The sequence below is a fragment of the Onychostruthus taczanowskii genome, unplaced genomic scaffold (genome assembly GCF_017590055.1).
Source record: "Onychostruthus taczanowskii isolate IOZ18803 unplaced genomic scaffold, ASM1759005v1 scaffold89, whole genome shotgun sequence".
Classification (NCBI taxonomy): domain Eukaryota; kingdom Metazoa; phylum Chordata; class Aves; order Passeriformes; family Passeridae; genus Onychostruthus; species Onychostruthus taczanowskii.
This window is the reverse complement of record NW_024506882.1, coordinates 1,740,193-1,758,131: the sequence shown is the minus strand read 5'-3', so window position 1 is coordinate 1,758,131 and position 17,939 is coordinate 1,740,193. Positions and strand designations below refer to the sequence as shown.

The 17,939-nt window shown below is 45.1% G+C and overlaps 1 protein-coding gene across 3 annotated transcripts in view; it reads left to right on the top strand.

The window, feature by feature from the left end:
• GGNBP2 (gametogenetin binding protein 2) overlaps positions 1–17,202 on the top strand; it is a 17,472-nt gene extending 270 nt beyond the window's left edge. Inside the window, exons 2-14 of one of the 3 annotated variants that reach the window (XM_041425268.1) lie at positions 405–535; positions 4,538–4,618; positions 6,234–6,487; positions 7,111–7,209; positions 9,704–9,817; positions 11,346–11,555; positions 12,513–12,687; positions 13,781–13,975; positions 14,485–14,635; positions 14,860–14,985; positions 15,067–15,218; positions 15,602–15,850; positions 16,543–17,202. In XM_041425268.1, the coding sequence (XP_041281202.1) occupies positions 443–535; positions 4,538–4,618; positions 6,234–6,487; positions 7,111–7,209; positions 9,704–9,817; positions 11,346–11,555; positions 12,513–12,687; positions 13,781–13,975; positions 14,485–14,635; positions 14,860–14,985; positions 15,067–15,218; positions 15,602–15,850; positions 16,543–16,746 (2,103 nt within the window). In that variant the 5' untranslated portion in view covers positions 405–442 and the 3' untranslated portion in view covers positions 16,747–17,202. Of the gene's footprint in view, positions 1–27; positions 536–4,537; positions 4,619–6,233; positions 6,488–7,110; positions 7,210–9,703; positions 9,818–11,345; positions 11,556–12,512; positions 12,688–13,780; positions 13,976–14,484; positions 14,636–14,859; positions 14,986–15,066; positions 15,219–15,601; positions 15,851–16,542 lie in introns of those variants that run through there. The other 2 variants (XM_041425270.1, XM_041425267.1) reach the window with 2 other exon arrangements.
• Positions 17,203–17,939: the final 737 nt, after the last annotated feature.

Sequence of the window (17,939 nt, the reverse complement as noted above, 5' to 3'; positions counted from 1 at the left end):
GAGGAGCCGCAGAGCCGCGCCGGGCTGGGCGGGTCCCGGCGGCCGCGCTGGGCCGGTGGCGGGCGGGGGGTGGCGGCTCCATTTTCCCCCGCGGGCTCCATCTCCTCTCCCAAACCTCCATCCCCGCCCGGGGCTCCGTCTCCCCGCTCGGATCTCCGCCTCCCTCTCTCCCCGGGGGTCTCCATCCCCCCGCGGCTCTGCCCGCGCTCCCCCCGCTCGCCGCCCGTGTGCTGCCGCATTCCCGGCCCGTTGCCGGCCCGCGCGGGTCCCTCCCGGCGGGGTGGGTGGGCCGGGCTCGGCGTGGTGAATCAGGCGATGGGGAGCGCAGGCTGGGTGCCGGCTGCTGGTGAAAGTGTGGCGGGGAAGCGCGGCGGGTGTTTACCTCCGGCCGGGGCCGCCCGCAGGCTGGAGCGGGGAGGAAGCGGCAGCAGCAGCAGCAGCGATGGCGCGGCTGGTGGCGGTGTGCCGGGACGGCGAGGAGGAGTTCCCCTTCGAGAAGAGGCAGATCCCCCTCTACATCGATGACACCCTCACGGTGAGTCCCCGCCGCCCGTCCCGCCGTGCCCGCGCCTCCCGCGTGTTGCAATTGCCAGGCCGGGCCTCTCCTCCTTGCCGGGCCTCGCTGGCTCCTCCTCGGGCTCCTGCAGCGTTAATCTCTGGCACTTTGCAACACTTGGGGTTAACTGAGCTGAATGTGGCAACTTTTTTTTTTTTTTTTTTTTTTATCTGATGGCCGGCTCTGAAAGCGGGCGAACCGCATAACGAGGGAGTTATCGCTGTGCCGGGGCCTGTGCACGAGTTGTGCCGGAGCCACGAGCGTGGCTCGGTGCTCAAGGGTGGAGCAAAGCCATTTTTCTGCTGGGAAGGAAGGGAGCCATGTTAACGTTAAACCCGGCTTAAAACCGCCTGGTTCTTCCGATCTCAAACAGGCGAGAAAAGGCTGAAGGCGTTTTGGAGAGCTCTGGCGTGAAGTCAGGGTTATCGAGCCTGCAGAAATGTAATAAATCTGAGAGTTCCCGTTTCGGGGTGTTGCAGGGAGTTGGAAAACGTGGTTTGGCCGTTTCCAGAAGATTCAGTGGAAAAAGCAGCTAAATGCGGCTTGGAGGTTCTCAGGTCCTTCTCCTCTTGAGTTTAGAGGAAGGTTCAAAAATTGGATTGTAGGAGAATGCAAAAATTGCATTGTAGGAGAACACGGAGAAAATGGAAAAAAATTCTCTAACTGGCCAGTTGCTCTTTGTTTTAAGTCTTAAAGCAGGAAAATGTGTTGAAAATAATATTGCACTTAGTGTAATTTGGTATCTTAATGATTCATGTTTGATTTGTCTTGATACTGGGACAGTACTTTAAGTGATGTGAAATGGGGGTGATTTAAATTCCTAATCTAATGTTTAGGATGGAAGAATCCCTGAGTTTTATCAGCTAAGGAAGGTGTCCCTGCACATGGCAGGGGAGTGGAGCTGGATGATTTTCAAGGTCCCTTCCAAGCCAAACTATTCTTCCACCTTCCAGAACAAAAGTGTTGGATGTCCTCAGACAGGCCCCTTCTGGTTTTGCTGCATTTGAAGGAAGTCCTATTGCTGCATTTTAGTTTGGATCAATTTGAATGGTGGCATATTAATTTACCAAATATAATCACTGGTTTTGGCTTCTGTCTGGTTAGATGTGTCCAGGTATTAGGCAAAGTTTCCCCTCAAGCTGCCCAAAGCAGTATCTGCCTTTCCTAGGGGGCTGATGACCTGGAAAACCCAGCACTGTGCAGGAATAGTGCAAGTTGGAGTTTTTTGGTGTCTTGGCCACACCTTGAAAGTTGTTTTGCCCATTCATTTTCCATGTGGTTTTAAGCTCTTGGATTTCTCTCTCTCTCTTTTTTCTTTTTTTTTTTTTTTAATTTAAATTTTTTTAATCCTTCCTGGACTCCTTATAAAAATTAGCAATTAGTTTGTGTCATGTAGACTTGCCATGCTCTTGTTGTTTTTGTTGTGTGTAATAGGTTGAGAGTGAAAATTCAGCTCTACCAGGTGGATGACTTCAGCAGACCTAAAATACCATTTGTGGTTTAGTCCCAGAATTTAATACCAGGCCCAAACTTTGTGTAATTGCACTGTGTTGTTGCTGCCTTTCTGCTTTTTACACCATCCTCATGATTGAAAGGGTCCTGTGGCTGTGAATCAGTTTTCTACACATATATATATATCTATAGAAGAGGCATTTATGCAAGTGCAAGTCATCCTCACCATGAAGAAATCTTACCTTGTGTCTTTTTTTTTTTTGGTCATTCTGCTTCTGTTGTTACCGAATATTTGGATTTCTAGGTGGTTTCTGGAGGCTTTTATTTAAAAAAATCTGCAGCAGCAAGTGAATGAACTCTGAGCTTCCTTGTCTGTCATCTATAATTTATTTTTTAAATACTTAATGAGAGCTATTACAAGACATGCAGCTGTCTTTGAAACAGAATTTTACATCTGCAGCACTATCTTTAAAAACTAATGGCGGTTATTGATAGCGACTGGCTTCTGTTACCTCTTTGAAAACTCAAATTTTAAAAATAGTGGGAGCAGTCAGCTGAAAGAGTTAATCTGTGCCTTAAATGTGGAATCAGTGATTAGGGATTGCAAATTAGGAGTGAATGGCCCATGTGCTCCTGGTCTGGAATGTTGCTTTGTAGTAGCCCAGGAAGCAGCTCAGGTGCAGGGAGATGCTGCTGCCCCGAGTGGATTCTTCACCACCTCACTTCCCTGTTCCTTCTGGCTCAGCCAGAAATTAAAGGAGGTTTCAATATTGAACCCTTTTCATTTCTTAAGCAGCTTTTATGGTTTCTAGAAGGCATTCCATTTGATGTGGTATTACAGGATTTTTTTTTTTTCCTTCCAGTTCAGGGTGTGATGGTGGTTGATGTTCAACCACTTAATAAAATCTCATCAGACACATGAATTAATTTAGTCTTTGATTCTTTTTGCTCTGTCGTACAAAATACCTCAGGGTGTTGTCTGATAGTGGGAGATGAAGGTGAGGGGGGGGAGAAATAGGCAGATGTATAAGCAGCTTTTATGGTTTCTAGAAGGCATTCCATTTGATGTGGTATTACAGGATTTTTTTTTTTTTTTCCTTCCCGTTCGGGGTGGGATGGTGGTTGTTGTTCAACCCCTTAATAAAATCTCATCAGACACATGAATTAATTTAGTCTTTGATTCTTTTTGCTCTGTCGTACAAAATACCTCAGGGTGTTGTCTGATAGTGGGAGATGAAGGTGAGGGGGCAGAAATAGGCAGATTTCTCTTGTCTCTGTTATTAGCTGATAGAGCCTTTACTTTTGCTTGTAGCTCCTGGCCCACGGAAACACCACATCAGTGATGTAAGAAACGTGCAAATCTGCAGCAGAAACCTGTGTGGATGGATCAGGGCTGAGGGAGCTGGGGTTAGGATTGGCACTGCCCTGCACACAGATAAGGCAGCTGTGCCAACGCTCAGATCGGGGCACACGGGGCAGCAAAACAGTGCCTTGTTCTCAGAGAAATGCTGTTTATTTTGGAGTGGTGCTCGGTGCCTGCAGAAAAGTGAGTGTGTAGAGTTGGTAATTAGGCAGGCAGCAGGGAATTCTGCCTTCCCTAGACAGCTGAGGGGAGGTGGAAGGAGGAAAAGGGGTGAATCAGACACTTCTAGTTGGTGCTCATTTGCATTGGGGTTATTAACCATCGTTGTTATTTTGCCTTTCAATTTTAAAGTGAACTTTCAGTATTCATATTGACAAATTCACTGTTTCTCGGTTTGGACAGAGAACTCAGCCAGGCTTTACACATTTTTCTGGTTGCTTTCATTTTATTCCGTGGTTGCACAGTTGGATTTTTGACTGAAAGTTACTTTCCTGATTTCTGCCTCCTCCCAAGAAATTGCCCTCTTTGTTTCTCAGTGATTTGATAAGAAATGTTATTAATTACTTACAAGTAATCACATTGTTCTGTAGGCTTAACATTTTGCTTTGAGCCTTTTGAGAGTTGCAGCTGCAATCACACAAAGCAAACTATGCCTTGGAGTACCTTGTTGGGTTAATATGGTTTGAAATTAGCCTTTGGAGGAGTCGACTCTGTCATTAAACTGTTGTGACTGTTTCCTCAGAGCTTTATAAATTCAGTTAAGCTGTTGGGTCCGTTTGGATCTCAGTGTGTTGAAGTATTCTTTTTTTTTTTTTTTTTTAACTGAAGCAGGGTCTCAAGTCATGCAGATGATGATATAAACACTGATGGTCCATTTAGCAACTTTTGCTTTCTAACAGCTATTTAAGAGTTGCCATTTATAAACTGCCTCTAGAACATTATATTAATGAAGCATTTATTACTTTGCTGAAACAGTCACTATCTGTAATAGTTACTTTTATCCTTTCCCAGGCTCCAGTAATAATGTGAAAAGAATGAGCATTTAACATAATTTCAGTCTTATTTCCCCCAAGAAAGTAAAGCAACTAATGCTTTGTTGGTTTTTTTTTTGTTTGTTTGTTTTGTCTGAAAGCTCCTCTTTAAATTGTTTTTCCTCTCTTGTATAGATGGTGATGGAATTTCCTGATAATGTGCTGAACCTCGATGGACATCAGAATAACAGTACACAACTGAAACAGTTCATCCAGGTAAATCATGTTTCCTAAGAAGTGAGATTTTGGCTTTCCTCAGGTGTGTGGTTTTTGCTTCTCCAGGAGGTTGTGACTCCTGGAATGCCTCAGACACGTCAGCACCTGGGAGCAATCACACGTTGGTACCAAAGTGCACTGGGCTCAGTTGTGCTCTGGATTCCTCAGCATTTATTGCACGTTGTCTTGTCAGGAGGCAATTGCTGCATGCCTGAGAGCTCAGCATCCTGATCTTTATTTTTCTGAGCAGTTTTGAACTGCCCTTTCAAGTGGATTGCTCAAGGTTGGGTTCTTATGATTAGTGCCCATACTAGGATAGAATTTATGTGCCAATTTGTGGATTTTATAGAGATAAGTAGTGAGAATTGGTTTTGTGGTACCCGAGAAACCTTAATCCTAGAAACTGATGTGCCAAATTCTGGCAGATAACTGCAGCACTGTGACACCTGTAGCAGCTGCAGAGTGGTGCCACTTGATGTCCAGAGGAGCAGAGCTTGCTGCTCTGCAGTTGCATGGTTGCCTCTCTCAGGGCTGCCAGCAGCAGTGCAGACATGTGCTGCATGCCAAGTGCAGCTGGGTTGTGAAAATAGCTCGTTCCTGCTTTGCTGTGTCTCCTGCAATTAATTACAGGAAACAGGGTTATTGCAGAGTGATAGTGCTTGGCAGGTGATTGAATGGGCCTTCCTCTAAGAGCACAAACCTTAAGTGTTACCTGATGGCACCTCTGCTTTCCATATTGCATGGAAGGAGCTGAGAGCACTTTCTCCTTTCAGTGAATGGGAGTTCTGCTGTATTGTGTGGTCTTTTCTTCCTTTCCCCAGAAGTTGTGGCAATTCCTTTGTGCCTGGGGAGTGTTTGCGTGGTGTGATGTGACAACAACACAGAAAATTCTCTGTGCAGGTACAACTCAAGTGTGGGTTTGTTTGTTGGGGTGTCAGGAAGGGACTCTGCTCTGCACAGCTCTGCTGGTGGCACTCCAGTGCTGCTGAAAGCCAAGGCAGTAATTCAGCAGTGAGGACTGAAGGGAATGTGCTTTTTGTGAGGACGTGTGCCTGGATGTGTTTGACACAGGGGCCAGGAGACACATCTACAATTGTTTATTGACGTAAGCAATATTAGAAGGTGTTCTCATTAATGTTCTATTAATAGCACACATTGGATGTTCACTACTGAAGTCAAAGGCTTCACCCTGAGTAGTAATGTGTGCTTTCTTTAATTCCAGCTAGTAGGATTGTAAGGGGAAATGGCATTTAGCCTTCCAGGAAAAATACTGCTAAATTGTCATGGTCTGAGCAGAACGAGTTGGTTGTAAATGAGATTTCCATAAATGTCAAGGAACCTTTGTGAATTTCCTTTCCATGTGCCAAAGACAAAAGGAGTGTGAGTAGAAATTGAAAACTTGCAGTTGGTGTGTGTGTGTGACCTTTTCCTACAACATCTGTGCTGAGGTGGAGACAAAGAATTTCCCAGTTGGGACGGGATGGTTTTTGTGGGACCATCCCATTCTTGGGACGGTTATTCTGAAGCAGCATTTGCGGTGAAAGGAGGCAACAGAGAGGTGAAAAAAACCAGAGAATAAGCATGGAATGATGTGGTTTTTGTGGTGTTTTTGCAGAGACACAGCATGCTGAAGCAGCAGGACCTGAACATTGCCATGATGGTGACGTCGCGGGAGGTGCTGAGCGCGCTGTCGCAGCTGGTGCCGTGCGTGGGCTGCCGGCGCAGCGTGGAGCGCCTCTTCTCCCAGCTGGTGGAGTCAGGGAACCCTGCCCTGGAGCCCCTCACCGTGGGGCCCAAGGGGGTGCTCTCAGTCACCCGCAGCTGCATGACTGATGCCAAGAAGCTTTACACGCTCTTCTACGTGCATGGGTCAGTGTCTGCGAGCTGCTTGCGCCGTCACCGCTCTCTGCGTTGCCTTCGTGGTGGTGCTGAGTTGTCACAGCACGTTCTCCTCTTCAACGTCCATAATTACAGCTCCTTGTTGCCTAAACTGGGGAAAAAGCAAAGCTAATCTTTGGTAGCACCAGTTGCAGTGCCATGATTGCAGTTGGAAGGTGGCAATATTTAATGTTGGGTCCTTAATCTGATGCAGGTGCTGCAGGGGTTTTTGTGGTCTGTGGAAGAAAAGTGTTTGTCTCACTGTGTGAAAAAAAAAGATAAAAGTGTTAATTTTTTCCAACAAAGTTTGCTGCACTTGGGTAGAAGGGTAACACTGAGAAAGTGAAACCTTCTGGGCTTGGTGAGCACAATAAATAATACCCCAGTGCCATTAGTTCCTGAGCTGTCAGCAGAGCAAACAGGGAGTGCTCAGCACAGTGTGTCTTGGCCTTCCAGTTGGCTTCAGCTTGTTCTTCTTGCTCCAGTTAGCAGGAAAAGTAGGGAAGGTTAGTGCAGAGTTGAGGAGATTGAGATGGGGAGAGTGAGGTAGTGTAACCTGATCCAGTGGTTTTCAGAATACAAAGTTCCTCACTTTTTTTTTTTTTTTTTCATAGGTCCAAACTGAATGACATGATTGATGCAATTCCCAAAAGTAAGAAGAACAAGAGATGTCAGCTACACTCCCTGGATACACACAAACCAAAACCTTTGGGGTAAGTCTGTGTTTAACATGCACAATTGAAATATTTTAAGGAAGCAAAGTATTGAGAATAATTTATTTTTAAGCATTGAGATCAATTTTTATGCTCTGGTCTGCTTGCCAGAGTAGCAGTTGGATTGTAGCAGACCTAAATAGTTGTTGGGGAGAGGAAGAGAAGCATCAGGGGTTTTGGAGATGCTCAGATGGCTTCTGCACTGTGATATAAAAAATTCTCTAGAAAGACAAACTGGTTTTTGTGCTCTAGACCAAAATGGTTGCTCAGCAGATTTTCTCACATTGAGGTCAAAGGGTGCATGCTAAATAAATATACATCATTTTGCTTGGGATTATTAAAAATGCCTTGCACAACTGTTAACCAAGGGCTTTATTGTGGTTGGATGCGGGGTTAAAACTGGAACTCCATAAAATGTATTTGCTCAAAAAGTGAAAAGCATGTTTTGAATACACCACTGAACAATATGCATATATGCCTCTGTCTTGAAGCTGAAATGATTTATTCCAGCTGGTTGAGCAGAAAAACACTCCCTGTAAATCTATTGTGGATTCTGGGGAGGTTTCTTGTTTGTGGGGTGGCTCCTTTTATTATTTTTTTTTTAATATGAGGACCAATAAATTAGTCTCTTGGGCTTAATTGGAGTGTCTGGACCTTTTTTACTCATCTGTGTTCTGCTACTGCTTAAGCCTCCAACCTGTGAAAGCTTGCTCATGGTTTCCAGTTACAGGACATGTATTTTTCTATGCAGATTGGAGTCTCTCTGGGTTTAGTTAAATCCCCTGGGATACCAGGCATGTGGAATTTGACACTCGATTTTTGCTTGTGCTGCTTGAGGATACTGGGAACTAATCATTATCTTCTATTATATTTTGGTTATAGGCCTTTCAGAAAATTAGTTTAAAGCTTGTGTTACACAAGATCCTGAGAGTATAGGGGTGTAGATATATATATTTATTTTTTAAATAAAGCAAGTTCATAGCATCATGAAAGTGGGTTTTGGGGTTTTTTTATATTTAGTAAGCTTAATCTTTTCTGTGTGAGAACAGATGCTGTGAAACCTGCAGTTAGCACATGGGCAAGGTAGAACAATTCTGAAGCTAAATGAATAGAGAGGAGAATGCTGCTTTTATTTCCTCAATTCATGCTGGAATAAACCCCCTTTGGATGCTGGCAGGTTAATAGGGAATATGAGGAAGAGCAATATTTTATACTCTGCAGGTAAAACCTTGGGGTTATCAGAGAACATGGCCTGTGGACAAGCAGTGCAGTTTGCTAAAGAAGCAGGACTTGCATTCCCCTCCTCAGCTAAAACTCAGAGTGTATCAGCTTTTATATAAATCCAAATAAATCTGCCTGCAGTGGGCACAGACAGGCTCTGGCTGGGCTGTCACAGAACAAACTTCATTTACCAACACAGAGCTCCTGCTCCACATCTTTACTCCTGAAGAAACTCCTTCAGATGGGTTGCATCTGTTGGGCATTTCCTCCACACAAAAAAGGCTTTGAGCTGGAGCTGTGTGTTTAATTAGAGGAGTTATGTAAGCAGCTAATGCCACTCGAGGGTTCTTGGTGTCCTCAGTCTGTGCCTGGCTTTTGGCTCCTCAGCTCTGTTTGGGGCTCAGGAGCATTTGAAACTCTCCTAAATGCAAGCCCTATGACCTGGCAAACTGGGTAATGGCACACAGAACTCCTCTAATTAGGAAACAGGGCTGCTGCTTCCCATTTTCCTGCTCTGTTGTGTCCATAAGACAGAAATGACCATTCTGACAAAGTGTCAAGTGTAGACAAGCCTGTAAGTAACCATGGCTTGTTATTTGAAGTCCATTTTTCTGCTCACTTTTAGCACATCCAAATATGTGAGTAGTAAAGTTACTTTCATATTCTAACAAATTTTTGAAATTTGAGGTAGGATGTCTTACGGTGAAAGTTGTTTGGGTTTTTTTTGTTTTGCTTTTTTTCTTTTGTTATTTTACCAAACTGTCTTCAGCTGACAAATATTAAAACTCTAATTTGTTTATACTTAAAGCAATATTCTGAAAATCACAACTGTTTGCAGCTGTAACATTAGAAAGTCATGGTGAGTCTGGGCTATAAACATGGACAGCAAAATTTGCATCTCAGTTCTGACCCAAACTTTCATAGATGTTAAGGCTTAACCTATGAAGAATTCAAATTAAATTAAGGAACAGATCAGCATTTTCCATAGGATTCGTTTAGGAAGAATAACTAGCTGATAATATATATGTTATAGGTCTGAAAAATGTTTGGTAATACTATGTGACAGTGAAAGGAGCAGTAGCAGACTCAGTTCAAAGAAAATAAGAGCAGTTAAGAAAAGTAGAGAAGACAGGAAGAGGAAAGAGAACAAGTGTAGCATCATTTTCTGCTATGGACCATCCCAGGGAGCAGTCAGGTAAAGAATGAGGCTCTGCTGGGCTGCTTTGCTGCCTCCCAGCAGGATTAGGAAGAGTTTGGTGTCATTTCCACACAGGGGTTGCTGGATGGATGTGTGGGAGCTGATGTCCCAGGAGTGCAGGGATGAAGTGGTGCTGATCGACTCCAGCTGCCTCCTAGAAACCTTAGAAACCTACCTACGAAAACACAGGTATGTGAGGGCAGCACAGCACACCTTCCCTGGGGGAAGTTCTTGGCTTTTGGGAGATCAAAATGTCCAAAATGTAGAGGGCTTTTTCTTGTGAAGCTGAAGATGTCAGCTTGGTGGGGATGGGGGACTTTGCCTTGCAGTTGATGTGACAAAGATGGTGGAATATTCTTTGTGTCTAATGAAAGGGAAGGTGTGGAGACCTCTGGTGAAGTCGTAGCTGCTTGTCTTATTTTTTTTGGCTAGGATTAAATGATGATTTACAGTTTAATGTTTAGAAACTGTGTGTTCTCATTCACTCTTTCTCTGCTCTTGGGTTGTGCCTGTTTTTAGGCTTTCAGGGAGCGTGTGCCATTTCAGAATCCTGTGAACTGTACTAGTGCAAGCAGATTTTAGGCTTGGTGTTGCCTTTGAAGTACTGTTTTAAACCACTTATTTATGCCTGGTGCTGTTAAATCTCTCATGCAGGGCAGAAATAAACCATTAAATTATAGTTGCATGTGCACAGGACCTGCCGTGCTGATTGAAAAGTTTTAATTTCCAGCAGTCTCAAGGTTCTGATATCAACTGTGGGGGCACAGATGGGCGCGGGGGTGGTGGTGCTGTGGAAATAACACTTTGGAAACAAAATAACTTTAATCTCCTGTGACATTAAACACTGCCTTGGCTGCCTTCCTGGTGCTAACCTGCAATAATATTGCTGTTTTCTCTCCTTCCACCGCAGAAAGCAGGCAGGTATCGTAGGTCTAACAGCAAAATATGTTTGATTTAGTGCTGTCAAATGGCTGGAGACACTAGGAAAGGGAAAAACACCATCCAGAGCTGGCATGGGGAGCCAGCTTTGAGCTGAAATGTGAGCAGCTTGTCTGACTTGCATTTTTAGAGTCATCCAGCAAGATATCTTGTAGCCTCTTGAAGGTTACTCCTCTTATGACACAGAATGAGCTTAATTTGCTTGTATTTTAATTATAAGTGTACTCCTGTCACACATGAGCTGTCACATGTTTAAAACGAATGTGTTGTGTTATAAATAACCCTCGTTTGGCCATCAGCACAGCAATCTAATAATTCAAAATATGTTTGTGGTGGAAACAAGGATCACTCTTGTACAGCAGGCACCAGAGGATACTTTGCCTTGTTTCTTATCACTCACTTGAGTACACTTGAAAGAATTGTTAGAAGGTGATGTGGTATGTGTTACTTGGGAGAGGGATTTTGCTCTGGTGTGCAGTACTTGCTCACTGCTGAGATTTCTGGTCTTTGAGTTGAATTCCGTGTGGGAATTTCTTCAAATCAAGGATTCGCTGGTGGGCTGCACTCCATGGGTCAGCGGACAGAAGTTTGATATCCAGATTAATAACGTAGAACAGATGGGATAATTCTGGTCAATTTAGGTGGATCATAGCCAGAATACTATAATAATTACATTTCTGAAGCAGCACAACCCTCCTGCTCCCCAATTCAACCCCACCACCTCGCACCCAGCGCGTTCGGTCGAACCCAACCTCCTTCCCTGCTTCCCCCCCCCCAGATTCTGCACCGACTGCAAGAACAAAGTGCTGCGTGCCTACAACATCCTGATCGGGGAGCTGGACTGCAGCAAGGAGAAGGGCTACTGTGCTGCCCTGTACGAGGGGCTGCGCTGCTGCCCCCACGAGCGCCACATCCACGTGTGCTGCGAGACCGACTTCATCGCGCACCTCTTGGGCCGGGCCGAGCCCGAGTTCGCAGGAGGGTATGAGTATGTAATTGGCTAGAGTGGGCTATCTAGCGCTTTGCTTCTTTATTTGACTCTTCAATGTCCTTGCCCAAAGTGGCTTTTTTTTTTTTTTGCCTCTTTGCTGCGTGACGGAGTCGTGGTTGTGGATATCTTGTACCTGGTGTAGGCTCGGAGAGAGCGCTTCGGAAGGTTTCGGCTGTGCTTTGGAAGGAAGAAGTGACCAAATGTTGTTTGCTCCCTGGAGCTGCCTGCTTGTCCACTGAGGTGTTCAAATATGCGAAATAGAAAGAGAGCTTTGGTTGAGTTTTGCCAAATGCCAAGTATTCAAGTTAGTTTTGTTGCCGTTTGTGTATTTCTGAGCCTTTTTTAAAGTGTCTTAAAACCAGTGAAAAGTTCTGAGCTCAGTATTGGAGAACTGTAGAATGAGTTGGAAGTGACATTAAAGATCATCTAGTTCCAACCTCAGTACCTTTAAAGCTCAGTCATAACTGTTTAATGTGGAGGGTAAATCCTTTCATAGTAGTTTTCCCTTAACAGATTGATAGATAATAGATGAATAATGAACAGATTAATACTGAAATGTTTTTACTCTGCACGGTAAGTAATGTACAAAATTCTCTGTGTGTTTATTCAGCTTGAGCTAAGTGATGGTGAAATAATTGCTGTGAATTCCAGCAAATTTTAGGACCCAAAAGAATGCACCTCTGGCATTTAAACTCTTGATCCCTCCTAGGAAGAGCAGGATATGACACCTGAAGCCAGAGGTGGCATAGTGAGAAGGCAGAGTACTGCTTCACAGTGGTGGCTTTGACCTGTTCCTTTCTATTTTGCATCTGCATGCAGCACAGCAGAGCCCTGCCAGGCTGCTCCTGCAAACACAGCTGCAGCTGTGCCTCCAGAGAACACATCAGCCCTGCTTTGATCCCTAGGTTAGCTTCTAGCTGCTCTAACAATGCTCTGGTTCCCCTTTGCCCCCAGACGGAGAGAGAGGCACGCCAAGACAATAGACATAGCCCAGGAGGAGGTTCTCACCTGCCTGGGCATCCACCTCTACGAGAGGTTGCACCGGATCTGGCAGAAGCTGCGGGCTGAGGAGCAGACGTGGCAGATGCTCTTTTACCTGGGGGTCGATGCTTTACGCAAGAGCTTTGAGGTAAAAAACGTCGAGTTTTGTCCAACTTGTGTCTGAGTTGCTGGGCCTCTTGTCACTGTAATTCATTTTCTGCTTTTCAGGGCTGGAAGGAGGGTCAGGGGTGTTGCAGTCAATCCCTTGTTGAGTTGTGTGACATCCGTGCACAGCACTACTGGAGTGTGTTCCCATGTGGAATAAACTGGAATATAAAAGATTGAGGCTTGCTTTTACTTTCAAGCTGCCCATTCCAGTACACTGAACCTTCTGTGTTATTAGTTCTGTTTTTCTACCTGATTGCATTTAAAGTAGCTCAGGCTACAACAGTGTTTGGTTGGTTTGTGAGTGAAAATGGAGGATGTGCTTTTGAATTACAAAAGTGGTTGCAAACTCTTGTGTTCAGCTTGTTCTGAATGCACCCTGATCCTGTGGGATTCTGAGCTTCAGACAGTTCTTTTAACATACACCAAAACCTAATATTAGTTACCAGTTCATATGACATAGATATCTTTTTTGTTATGTTCATCTTCCATTCATAACTATTCTCTCTAAAAGCCTCTAAAACACCAGAGAAGGAGAAGGAAAATCAGTTTGGGAAAGATCACAGTGAAACCTTGAGCTGGTTAGTTCTTGGAGTTTTTTTTAATCCCACAGGATCAGAGATCACTGATCCAACAATTAAAATCTGCAGCTCTTCACTGAAAAATGTGAATCTGGGCCATAGGTGCAAGCCAGAGCTCCCCCACACATGAGTTTCCAGCAGTCTAAACCAAGTGGCTGCATCTTGGTGGGCATTTTTAACCTTGAGCTGGTTAGTTCTTGGAGTTTTTTTTAATCTCACAGGATCAGAGATCACTGGTCCAACAATGCATTAAAATCTGCAGCTCTTCACTGAAAAATGTGAATCTGGGCCATAGGTGCAAGCCAGAGCTCCCCCACACATGAGTTTCCAGCAGTCTAAACCAAGTGGCTGCATCTTGGTGGGCATTTTTCTCCTGTAGCCAATAGTTGGTGCTGCTGGGGTTTCATTCCTGGCTGTTTCCCTCCTCCTGTTTTATAAATGAAAAAGCTTGAACTGTGATGACTTCTGTAACTGGATCTACCCTCTTGTAAACAGATGGCTGTGGAAAAAGTGCAGGGCATTAGTCGATTGGAGCAGCTCTGTGAAGAGTTTTCAGAAGAAGAGAGAGTGAGAGAGCTTAAACAAGAGAAGAAACGCCAAAAGCGGAAGAACAGAAGGAAAAATAAATGTGTGTGTGAGATCCCTGCTCCTCTGCAGGCAGCAGAAGAGAAGGAAATCAATCAGGCAAAGGTAAACATGGGTAGCTGGGGCTTTTTGGGGCTTCATCCATCAGCTCACTGTTCCATGGTAGAATTCTTGAGGAATTTTCTTGTATTTTGGTCCCTGGTGGAATTGAATGCTCTTTCAGATGAGCAGAGTCTTTGTAAAGTAGTTACCTGGGACTCCTCAGCTTGTGGGGTTTTTTTAAATCATAAATCTGAGGTTCAGGTTATGCCAGTCACTCAGAACCTGGGGATTCAAATGCTGCTTGTAGACAATTACCAGTGGATTTTTGGAGAGGGGGAATCTTGGAGTGCATTTATTATTCAGGATCTCTTGGCTGACCTTAAAGGGCTGTGCCTGTGGGTCAAGGTAAATTGGTTGGGGTTTTGTTTAGTTGTGTTGTACTTGTGAAGAATTCTAAGCAATGCTGTTATCAGTCAGTGTCAGCTGGTTTTTCTCATGGAAAGAGTATCCTTTACAAAAGTGCTGGCTGAGCTGCTTTCAGTGCCTGCAATGTTTTTTGTTTCTGTTTGAAGGAGAACTCAAACTTCACGGAAAGCAGCTGCAAAGCCTGTGGTAGCACCGAAGAAGCCAACAACTGTGTAGAAGTAATTGTTACTAATGAAAGCACTTCTTGCACTTGTCCTAGTAGTGGTACCCTATTAGGCTCACCTAAAATCAAGAAAGGTATGTTAAATGTCAGTATTTTTCATTTTTAAAAAGCATTTGCCATTTATGGGGTGAACAGTGGTCACCTGTTTTTAAAAAGGTGGAGGTGAAATGAGGTGATTTTTAAGGACACTTCCAACCCAAACCTGTCTGGGGTTCTCTGAATTCTCTCTTGTTAGAGGCATAACTATAGAATGTGCAGCAGTTCCTACAGATGGCAGTAATTTTGGCCTCTGTCTCAGGTTTATCTCCACACTGTACTGGCAGCGACTGTGGCTATTCCTCGAGCATGGAGGGCAGCGAAACGGGGTCCCGGGAGGGCTCGGACGTGGCCTGCACTGAGGGCATCTGCAACCATGATGAAAATGGTAGGTTTGGGAAGAAGATAATGATGCTTTAATATCCCCAGAGCTGCAGCATCTCAAAAGAAACGTGGCTGTGTTTTGCAGGGGACGATGCCTGCGTCCATCGCTGCGACGACAAGGAGGAGGATGGAGACAGCTGTGTGGAGTGCTGGGCTAATGCAGAGGAGAGTAACACAAAAGGCAAAAACAAAAAGAAGAAAAAGAAAAGTAAAGCTTTGAAGTGTGAGAATGACCACGTAAGGAACATGGCTCTGCCAGATGCTTCTCTTAAGTGCTTGCATTTGAAAGTAGTTACAGAAGGATTTTAAATTCTGATTGAGACTTATGCTGAAAATGGGACAGCAGGGATCTCCTGTTCCCTTGTCATCCCAAGTTTTGGAATTGAGGTCCTTCCTCTAGGTTAGGTTGTGGTGGAGTCTCTTCTGTGTTCCTAATCATGTGCACTTTTACTCACTCTCAGTGAACGTGCCACCCCCACTCCCCAGGCACATGTTTAAGTATAAATATCTACCCTCGCTCACCTTTGAACCTTCCTCTTTTCCCTCTGCTTCCGTCTCAAACTCGAGTGTTCCACATGAAACACTGCTGGCAGTTGATTGCAGGCTCTTTTCCCTTTCAGATTCAGAAACTTGGGAGCTGTCTGGCAGATGCAGGTAGCAGAGAGACCTCAGGAAATCTCACGCACACAGAGTTTCACCGCGACAAGACCAAAGACACACACGCTGAGAGCTGCTGTAGCGCAGACAAAAGCGGCCAGCAGTTGCCTTGGTTTGAGCATATGAAAAATGTGTCACAGTTTGCAGAACCTACAGAAATGTCACTTGTCCCTGATACTGGAAAAGGTGCCAAAAGCTTAGTGGAGCTCCTTGTAAGTAACTGCTGCATTCGAGTTTTGGGTTGTAGCATTTAATCTTTGGGGCTGAGAACTCAACTCCTGGTGGGGAATTGAGTCCCAGTGTTGAGTTCAGTTCCTTGTGCACGTTCCCTGAGAAGTTTGTAACTGAATGCTTTGCAGAGGAGGAGAAATGGTCGCTGGAATGCAGTGACAGAACTTGTGTTGCAAGTGCTCATTGTCAAGGATTGCATTATTCTGAAACGTGAAGTGGGCATTATTGCTGCCTTCAGGCCTCAAATGTGGCTTCCTACTGCAGGCTCCTTGGGCAGCTTTCACCTCTCTCCTCCTTCCTCCTCCTTCTCTTCCTTCTCCTTCCATTTATTTATTTACTTTGCTCTCTTTCCCTGCTTTTTCCTTTTCTTTCCTTCCTTTTTTCATCTTCCCACCTCTCAATTTTCTCTCTCGCCACCCTCCTTTTTGTCCCTTTTTCTTTCCCCACCTTTCCCCCCGAAAAACCTCTAATAAAATCCATCCTCTTCCCATGGGAATGTGCTAAGACTGAAGCAGATTTGGAGATCCATTTAATGACTGAATTGGCTGCTTCTCACCCCAAACCAGCAGAGCCCTGTGTGAGTCTGGATCATCCAGCTGGGCTTTGGGCTGGGGTCAGATGTGCTGCACAGGAGGGCAGTGCTGGAGCTCTGAAATCCCTCTTCTCCTTGCAGGATGAGTCAGAGTGCACTTCTGATGAGGAACTGTTCATCTCCCAGGATGAAATCCAATCCTTCATGGCAAACAACAAGTCTTTCTACAGCAACCGGGAGCAGTACCGGCAGCACCTGAAGGAGAAGTTCAACAAGTACTGTCGCCTCAACGACCACAAGGGGCCCGTCTGCAACAGCTGGCTGGCAACAGCTGGAGCCAACTGAACCCAGTCCAACTCTGTCTGTCACTGAAACTCGAGATGACTACTGCGCCTTCTCCTTCCAAACTTAATTTAGTGACTTACGGCAAAATTTTATCTTAAATTAATGTGATTCTTCTTTTTTTTTTTTTTCTTGGTTTTTTTTTTTTTCAGGGGGAGGCTGGTGGAGGTGATTTCCTTAATTTTGTTCTTTCTCCAGGCTTGTATCTTTAGTTGAGTAGCTGTGCAAGCCTCTCTTCTAATTTAAGCCATCTCTTTTCATTCAATGTTTCTCTTCCTGTGAGACTTACAAAAAGCAAACTAGTGGCAAAGTAATGTTGTACCTATAATTCTGTACAGAATGACAAGGAGCTGAATATAAGATTTTACAAAGTAGACATCCATTTGCAAAATGTTTTGGATGTAATATGTTAAAGCGCAATGTGCAAAAATTTAAATAAAGAATATTTATTAATATGCATAGTAAAGGTGAGTGTCTATGTTTGTATTCTGAGTGCTCAATTCCTGCAGGTCGGGTGGGGGTAAGGTGAGGAAAGCTGGTCTGGGAAAGGACAGATCCTTGATATGCATAGTAAAGGTGAGTGTCTATGTTTGTATTCTGAGTGCTCAATTCCTGCGGGTCGGGTGGGGATGAGGAAAACTGGTCTGGGAAAGGACAGATCCTTGAAAACCAGGCTCTGTGCTCCTCCAGGGATGTGGTTTGGGGATGTGGGGTTGCTGCCAGCCCAGCAGGGACTGAGGGCTCGGCTGTGTTGGTGGCACGGTCCCAACCTGGCACTGCTCGGCATCAGGTGCCTGTTCTGCTTCCAGGAGCTGGGATAAGGGACGGCCACGGCTCTGCTCTGGGAATCCTGGCTCAGGGCTGTGCCCAAGGGCAGCACGCTTGGGGAGGGGGTTGGATTTGGGAGGGTGCAGCTTGGGCCGTTTTGGGGGCATTGTTAAATCCCACCCTTTTCTTTCATCAATTCAATACCTATCCTTCTGCCTCTTCTGTTCCAATTTCCTCACGCATTTCTGGGAATTATTTGTGCATCCTTAGCCCTGGGGAGGGTGATAACACCCCTTCCCCACACCCACTCCACCCCTCTCCAACCCCCCTTGCCTGCTGCCTCCCCGCGCCTTTTCATGCCGGCCAACAAAAACCCCAAAAAACCCCATGGGCGGGGCCGCGCCCCCAGGGCGTGGCATGGGCGTGTC